Raw genomic sequence first — 9,333 nt, forward strand, 5'->3', positions numbered from 1 at the left:
TTGCATTTACTTTACACTGCATTTATTTTACACTGCATTTCTTTTTCAGGCAACCAAACAGCCCCTAAGTAATTTAGGAAATACGGGTAAATGCATCACTTTACTCTAATAATTCTGCATACCAAACAGCCTCAAATCATTTTGATTTTTAACATAATAAATAAGGCGACACGACGGCAAGAACCAGACATTTCACACAAAATAAATTTTTAATGATAAGAAAGGTAAAATATATATCAGTAAAATTGCAATTCGATTTAATTAAAAAGAAATTAAAATATATGCAAAAATCCATGATGGGATCCCTCCCCATTGAAAACGATGGATAACTCCATTGCTGAATTGCACGAATCTCCATGTATGATGAATGGCCATTCATTGTTCCTCGCGTCCCCAATGCGCCTTGTACGAAAAAACAAAGGACCACGGCATTCAATTCCCACGAGAAGAAATTGTTAGGTGCGAGAGTATGATCCATGTCCAGGTTTATATCCACCCAAATTCGGTAAGCTCGCCGCTCACTCAACCGACAATAATAATTTCTGAAGCTTAAGAAACTAAAACGGTAGAAGAAATTAATTAATGGCCGGAGGAGGAGGAGAAAACCATAGCGCCGCCGCCAGTATACTTCGCCGATGGTCTCTTAGTGGAGCGACTGCTCTCGTCACCGGCGGCTCCAAAGCGATAGGGTAATTTATCGTCTCTCTTTCTCAGTCTCTTCTGTGCAAAACCTTCTCTGATAACATACGTTTCCGTTTATTAAATCGGCCACTGCAGTCTGTCGCTATAAAGACCAAATAGTACTGTAATGATTTCCCTCTTGATGAACAGGCGAGACTTTTATAAGCTTTTATAATCTCAGATACTTTACGATTTATCAAATCATTTGATATATCTTCCCTCCCTCTTCTCCTTTTTAACTCTTAATTCTCAGTTCATCCACTCGCCCACCTGCTGTTCATTAAAATGCTTCAACTATCTTGAAAAAGTCCTTTGATCTTTATCGACCTAGGCTTATTGTTTTAGAAAAAAAAAAACAAAATTGATTAGGATTTTCGATTTACAAACTATGATCCAAGTCTCCAAGAGCTCGAACAAATTAAAAAAAGGATCTAATGGTTAAGCGTTGAATTTTTTTTAGGTCTGTAGTTTACATTTGGTGTACTCATCCATTATTTTTAGGGGCGGTACTACCCTTAGTTTTTAGGGGATGAGTGACAAATTTTAAAAAAAAAAATACATAATAGTGTAAAAATAATTTATTTTGAACATAATCTATTTTCATAGATTTATTTGTTAGTATTAAAAAAGTTCAACATAATTGAATAAAAATAGCTGGAGGTTAAGAGACTTTCCGATTTTTGGAGGGGCAAATTGTGTAAAAAAAAGGTCGGCTGTAGGCAAAAAAAAAAATTCAAAAGGGGCGCAGATTACAAATAACCTTTTATATGCTAAGAATTTTAATTTTTCTATTGGTCAATGGAACCAACTTTGTATGATAAAAATATATATGAGAAAGAGTAAAACCTCAACAAGGATTTGAGGATTTATGTATATAATAGCTTTAAGAGGCTTAATTTATTCCATGATTTGGCTTGATTTACTTATCCAACCTTAATTCTTGGAATTATTGGATTTAGTGAATCAAATTATTCTCAGGATTTAACTCTTGAGATTTAAGGATTAGCCTTTTAATATTGTTAATAATTTAATACTTGTATACCGTTAAGGTATAATAAATATATTAATTGGCTGAATAAGCATTAATTAATCTAACAAAGCTCAATTAATTTTTAAAGAATAATTTATTAGTATTAATTAGCAATTATTTGCTATAATTATTCTTATGAGTTACTAATATAACTTTATTTTATTCAATTAAGTATAAATAATCTATGATTAGATCATTTAAGGGGTAATTTTCCTTATTACGGCTTAGTTTATCCTAATTCACTAGCTCTTGTATTAAATAATATAAATTATCTAGATTAAGTAACTTTTAATTAAATTATCTATATTGTATCCTTAATTAATTAAACCTAATTAATTCATTTAATCATTGTTTAAACAAATTAATGCATACTTATAACCTTAGCTAAATTATAAGTTCTATTACAAAATAATTACTAATTTCCGTGGTTACTTAATTTATAAATTCTAATTAACCATGACTCAACTAAATTATGATTAGATTGAAGTAATATGCATTATTGTGGAAGCTATTCAGTTATCTTGAAATTAAAAATATTCTTAATAGATATATCTTGTACACCATTGAAGATTTAACGGCCACATAAAACAATGCTGCCAACTCTCCATTTGTGGATTAATTATTTTGTGCGGACGTCGAACGTCATCCGGAGACCAACCAGAATGCATCATGTCACCCCTGTGCTCGGTACTACTCGGTATCGAGGCTCGATACCGTTGATGCGGCTCATTCTTGTTGGTCTCCTGACGGCGTTCTGCGTCTGGTCTCCGCATATATAGAATAATTTCTCCCATTTGTGATACTCTTGTGCCATATTTTGATTGTAGTGTTCTTAATTTTAAGTGCCACATGTAGAACTCTTAAGGCTTTCTATCCATGATCTCCCTTTCTTTCACGAAAGAGTATACATAACTTATTTTGTTTAAATTAGTCCTCGATCTACATCTTCCATTACCTAAGTCTTTGCCATCAAATCCGTCAATTCTCGCCTTCTATGTTCCTACATCATTGCCACGACTTTTCCCATTTTTTTTATTTATTTTATTTATTTATTATTTTTTTTTGCTTTTCCCATTGACTTCAAAGCTAGCCTAGTTCTAATACTAGTTGTTGGGGGAAAGTATGCACCCAAAGCAATGAAGAAAGACTAAAAGAATAATAATTCGCAAGAACAACCAAAGAATAACACAATAGGATTTATGTGGGTTGATCACATTCACATACTTATATAGTCAAAGAGATATCATCTCATGTGTGCAATTGAACTCATTGATGCATATAAATGTTGCAGCCTTGGAATGATAGGTAAAAAAAAAAACTGATTAAACTAAACATCCTTCTTCTTTTTTCTATATTTTGGTTTAAATATAGGTGCACTGTAGTGTCGTCAAACAGTCACTATCAAGTCATCCTTATAGTACAACATGTAGATAATCTATCTTTATAGCAAATCCAACCTGAGCATTAATTTAGTCTTTTCTAAATGTGCTATAATTAGATTATCTATAAAACAATGCCGCCAACTCTCCATTTGTGGATTAATTATTTTGTGCGGACGTCGAATGTCATCTGGAGACCAACGAGAATGCGTCATGTCACCCCTGTGCTCGGTACCGCGGCTCAGTACTACTCGGTATCTAGGCTCGATACCGCTGATGCGGCGCATTCTGGTTGGTCTCCTGACGACGTTCTGCATCTGGTCTCCGCATAGAATAATTTCTACCATTTGTGATACTCTTGTGCCATATTTTGATTGTAGCTTTCTTAATTTTAAGTGCCACATGTATAACTCTTATGGCTTTCTATCCATGATCTCCCTTTCTACACGACTAATGATATTGGGCTTCATCTCTCTAAGAGTATACTTAATTTCTTTTGTTGAAATTAGTCCTCGATCTACATCTTCCATTACCTAAGTCTTTGCCATCAAATCCGTCAATTCTCACCTTCTATGTTCCTACATCATTGCCACGACTTTTCCCTTTTTTTTTTTTTTTTTACTTTTCCCATTGACTTCAAAGCTAGCCTAGTTCTAATACTAGTTGTTGGGGGAAAGTATGCACCTAAAGCAATGAAGAAAGAGACTAAAAGAATAATAATTCGCAAGAACAACCAAAGAATAACACAAGAGGATTTATGTGGTTTGATCACATTCACATACTTATATAGTAAAACAGATATCATCTCATGTGTGCAATTGAACTCATTGATGCATATAAATGTTGCAGCCTTGGAATGATAGGTAAAAAAAATAAGTGATTAAACTAAACATCCTTCTTTTTTCTATATTTTGGTTTAAATATAAGTGCGCTGTAGTGGCGTCAAACAGTCACTGTCAAGTCATCCTTATAGTACAACATGTAGATAATCTATCTTTATAGCAAATCCAACCTGAGCATTTTAGTCTTTTCTAAATCTACTATAATTATTAGATTATCTACATGGTTAGTCTCCTTAAGCAGACCGATAAATTGATTGAAACACACTCAAGGAACATTGCACTCTGTCTTAATACTGAGTATCCTAACTGCGACTGATAACTTTGAAGTAATTAAGTGTTGCGCCCATCCCAAATTAGTTGTTGAGCTAAAAAAAAAAATTCATAAAAGTTCATTGCATCCCTATTTGGTACGGTGGCTCTTATCTATGTTCCCAAAATTGTGAACCTACTGTATCAAAAATCATATATTCATAAAACCTTATATTTTTTTCCTTTACTATATTGAAACTTGTTAATGGACCACATTAGGACTCAAAATATGGCTCATTCTCTCCATCATAACATAGTCTAACAAAAATTTCACAATAATTTAACATTTTTCCTATAATGTCTCGTATATATTCCCTCTTCTATTATAAGACTAATTTATCCTCTAGCTATCACATAATAGATAAGAGAATGCTTACCAACTTCTATGTAAGAAAATCTCATTAATCACTAGACCCAATTACAGTTGCTAATTCTCTCTTATGAAGAAGGTCTATAGCTTCTAAATATCAACTTCAGCCTTTGTGCTTATTGCCGACCGATCAACAGAGAAATTCCTCTATATGACACCAACTAACTTAAGTACTAACCTCTGAACTCGCTACTTGTCACCTCTCCCCCTCTACCTTTACCCTTTGGTTGAATAAAGCAAGAGAATGAGTTATTTTCTTCAACATTAAGTAATAATCTATTCACATGATAATTAAAGGTGATAAATAATACTTGTAGAAACTCACAAAATGTTTATAGGAAGCGTTGAAAAATACTTGTAGTAATTTATGACTTGGCAATCAAATTTGATCAAAACTTTAGGCTCAACAATGTATTTTTCAACGAGTTCTACATCCCTTTGGAGCCGTTTCTTAGCTGTCAAATTTCACTACTCAACAATGTTTTGATAAATAATACATGTTAAAGTTTTGATCAGATTTTAAATTTAATGATGAGTAGTGAAATTTTATATGTTCACTTGCAAAAATAAATATAAGAAGCAAGTTTCTTCTTTTTTCAATAGCAAAAAAGTATATATGACAGCTAATAAAGCCTTATATTAACATAGAAGACTCTCCTCATGAACGACCTAGGTGTCGTCGTCATGATCATCACTAACAAGGCCATGAAACTAGGGTTTACAGCCATTATGATTAAAACTGATTTGATTTGATAATTTCTATTAGGTATGCCATTGTTGAAGAGTTAGCTGCACTCGGAGCATCCGTTCATACATGTTCCCGAAATGAAGAAGAACTTGAAAGCTGCTTGCATAAGTGGAGAGGTTCAAATTTTAATATCACAGGGTCAGTTTGTGATGTCTCTTCTCATGAACAAAGGGTGAAGTTGATTGAGAAGGTCTCTTCATTATTCCATGGGAAGCTGAATATACTTGTAAGTCAAAAATAATATTATTAATATAATAAAATAGTTCTATAAATAATCTGGCTAAAAGGTTGATCCACAGACATGATTCTCCTTATTCCTTTAATTGGGCTTACCTATTAATGTAAAATTTTCATTTTTTTGTGCCAAAATATTAACAATGCCCTTTGAATATAGATAAATAATGCAGGAACATACTTAAGAAAGCAAATAGTTGACTCCACAGCTGAGGACTACTCTTTTATGATGTCTACCAACTTAGAATCAGCCTTCCATCTCAGCCAATTAGCCCATCCTCTTCTCAAAGCATCTGGAGAAGGCAGCATTGTTTTTATCTCATCGATTGCTGGACTATTAGGCTACCCAGACATAGCCATCTACTCTGCAACTAAAGGTTTTAATGCCTAGCTTCATGAAAAAAAAAAAATCTACTACAAATACAGCCTTGATATGATTCAATTCCTAGCTTCATTTACTTGCTATTTTCAGGAGCTTTGAATCAACTTACAAAAAACTTTGCTAGTGAATGGGGTAAAGATGGCATTCGAGCTAACTGTGTGGCTCCAGGAGTTACAAGAACCCCACTAAGCATGCCTGTAAGTTAGAAGATTGATTCATCTATATATTCAAAAATGTTCACTGAAAATTGGAATGTATTTGAGATTTAAAAGTAGCATAGGAATCAATGTATCAAGAGGGAAAAATATTGACCCTTCCTTGTTTATTTTGGTCATTTGTGACAGTATCTTGAGGATAAAGAAGTGGCAAGACAAATGGCTATTTTGCCTCTCGGGCGTATCGGTGAGCCTGAGGAGGTGGCATCTATTACAGCATTCCTTTGTCTTCCAGCTGCTTCTTACATCACCGGCCAAATCATCTGTGTTGATGGAGGGAAGACCTTAGGTGCTTGATGGTTGTTCTTTATTTTGTTAGATAAAATACAAATAATTTATTGCTTGTTAAGAGAAGTATGATTTCTTTAGTGAAAAATATCATTGAATAAGAAGTTTCAGAAATTTGCTCTATGTAATTTTGATGTAGAGTTAGTTTTAAAAACTCTAGCATGTGTGATCAAGAAGGTGCAATGTCTAAGAATGTATGGAAGCTCAAACATATTATTGTAATATCCAAACTTTTTAATATATTTTTACTATTTTTATCTTATGTCTCACTAATATATTCATTTGTTATTCTTTTTTTTTAGATTATCATGAATTGATTTTAAATAGACCTGACAATTAGAATAATATATAAACTATCATCTTGTCATGCTTACTACTAGTAATAGTAGAAGAATTAGAAAGAGAGAAAAAGAGAAGAGAAGATAGAGATATAATCAAGAGCTCAATCTTTATTTCATAATGAAACCATACCCTACTACAAACTAGCACTCTTTTAATGAACTCATGATTCAATTATTTAGCTGAAGTGTGTTATAGTTAACAAGGGAAGAAGAAATGTTGTGATTTTACCCTTAATTATAATTTTATCCCCCCTATTTTTAATTCATTTTTCCACATCATTTATGGGATCATAGGCAATTGAGGCAATGTAAGTGTGGTATTATTATTTTTCATATATAATAATAGGTCAATAGTAGTTCTATAAAATGAGAATTTTATTGTGGAATGTTGATTTTCATCATTTAATTTTTGGCATTTTTGTACTCTTACATTCCTATGCAATTCAGGAGTTTGTAATAAATTTTTAGCGGGCATTATGTTTTCCGACGATGCTTTAGTCTGTCATTAGGTGTTTTATCATGTGTATGAATTTCATGCTATTTAATAAATTTATTACATGTTATTTCATATGTTATTGAATATAATAATCATGCATGTGATTTGTATGTTGTATAATTTATTGGGATTTTATTCTTTACATGTTCCTATGCATGGTATGATGTTTCATGTACAATCCTAAGCATGTTGGAAGCAATTTCACGTGTTATGAACATATATTTTTTTATTAGTAAATATTAGTATCTTGTAACGCATACATTGTCTATATTTTTTAAATATGGGTTTATTAGAAACATTGAAAAAAAAATTTTATGATGCCCCATTTGTTATGTATGAATTGGGAGACTCCTAGCTATGATGTTTGAATATTGGGAACTATATAGAAAAGAAGGGTTGGCTTAAAGCTATTTGTTTGTTTTGTTAAATATAACCCTATTGAAGAGGGTTGACTAATGAGCTTTCCTTCAAATGATTACAAACAATGTCTTGGACCTACAAATTGATGATAGGTATAGGATGTATATATATTTATAGCCAATAGACAGAGGGTAATTATAATACCTAAATTTTAATAGGTTGGTCTACTTGAGCAAGGAGTGAATAGGAAAAAAAACAGTTCCTAATAAGCTTATAAGAGATGAAGAGGCATGAATGACCTTAATCCTATATGGAATGTGGGGGAAAAGATATTACAATAAATTTTAAAAAAATATATTTTTCATAATATATATGTCATATTTTAATGCAATGCATGAATTCCCTTAAGAACTCCACAATTAAGTGTGATAGTAATGCAACATTTATAAGATAAAGTACCTCATAAAAAATTACAATAAAAGAATAAAGTCATGAGATCTGACCCATTATGGACATATTGGCCCAAAGTAAATAATATTTTCTAGTGTAGCCGAGGTTATTATAATCAGTATCAAAATATGATTTCATTAAATATGATGTGTGGTTCAAATCAGATGATCAAAAGCAAAAGCTGGTGGACTTGTAATAACTAATTCCAAAGAGAGTTGTTTGCATAGTTGAGAAGTGAAAGCTAGGGATCAACCTTAATAAGGAGTGGCTCTTGATGAACTAATTGTGAAGGCAAACTTCTAGGAGATAAGGGGCGCATGAATGAATTTTAATCCAATATTCATGTTAAATAAAGGATATTATGTAACAATAGTAAAAAATTGGCATATAGTACGTAAAGCATGTTTGGTTTAACGAAGATAACTTTTCTTAAAAATTATGTATTAAACAAGCTAAAAATATGTATACATTATTATAATATATATGCAATAAACTCCACATTAAACTCTGCATTATAAGACTAGTGTCCGACCTGACCGACTCGCATGCGAAAGTGCTCCCAATCCCAACTCACTATTCATTCTACCTATTCGAGTCCAACCCATTTGTTGACTCAATCTTTTGTTCCTTCACTCTTTTCCCGTGCAAAAGGGGGTGTGTGTATATCTATACTACTATTATAAAAGGGGCTTGAGTTTCCACCCCAAGCAAATCTTGTCCTTTCATTTTATTTCTTCAAAAATTATCCTAGCCTTTCATGTATTTGTATTATAAATTTTTATTACTTTAAACGGCTCTTTAAATTGTATTTATAATTTTTGCCCTTCATTTATTTGTATTATAATTTTTGATTACTTTAAACGGCTCTTTAAATTGCATTTTATTACTTTAAATTGCTCTTTAAATTGTATTTATAATTTTCAACGGCTCCTTAAATTGCATTTTATTATTTTAAATTACTCTTTAATTTACATTTATAATTTTTATTACATCAAAATTGTATCATATTAATTGATTTTAATTAAAAAAAACCGGCAACCTATTAAACAACTATTACATACCAAACGGCTAGCGCTTAGATAACCCAACACCTATTAAATACAATTAATTATGAAATTTAACCTAATTAGTAGATTTAAAACACATAATAATATTTCATTTTACTATTTTAGCAAATAAATCTAGATAAGATAAACTACTATTCATTC

The 9,333-nt window shown here is 31.7% G+C and overlaps 1 protein-coding gene across 1 annotated transcript; it reads left to right on the forward strand.

Moving 5' to 3' along the window:
- Nucleotides 1-458: 458 nt before the first annotated feature.
- LOC110114206 (tropinone reductase homolog At5g06060) lies at nucleotides 459-6,740 on the forward strand. The gene is made up of 5 exons (XM_020847000.2): nucleotides 459-689; nucleotides 5,378-5,585; nucleotides 5,754-5,970; nucleotides 6,066-6,172; nucleotides 6,320-6,740. The coding sequence occupies exons 1-5, from the start codon at nucleotides 583-585 to the stop codon at nucleotides 6,485-6,487; spliced, it is 807 nt and encodes a 268-aa protein (XP_020702659.1). The 5' UTR covers nucleotides 459-582; the 3' UTR covers nucleotides 6,488-6,740.
- Nucleotides 6,741-9,333: the final 2,593 nt, after the last annotated feature.

The sequence above is a fragment of the Dendrobium catenatum genome, unplaced genomic scaffold (genome assembly GCF_001605985.2).
Source record: "Dendrobium catenatum unplaced genomic scaffold, ASM160598v2 fragScaff_scaffold_716, whole genome shotgun sequence".
Classification (NCBI taxonomy): Eukaryota; Viridiplantae; Streptophyta; class Magnoliopsida; order Asparagales; family Orchidaceae; genus Dendrobium; species Dendrobium catenatum.

What these genes read in the sequence shown, in the direction of transcription:
- LOC110114206 (XM_020847000.2), top strand. Translation starts at nt 583, where the DNA reads ATGGCCGGAGGAGGAGGAGAAAACCATAGCGCCGCCGCCAGTATACTT. An exon ending in ATGGGAAGCTGAATATACTT is followed by an intron (nt 5,586 to 5,753) that starts GTAAGTCAAAAA and finishes CTTTGAATATAG; the next exon opens with ATAAATAATGCAGGAACATA. An exon ending in CATCTACTCTGCAACTAAAG is followed by an intron (nt 5,971 to 6,065) that starts GTTTTAATGCCT and finishes TGCTATTTTCAG; the next exon opens with GAGCTTTGAATCAACTTACA.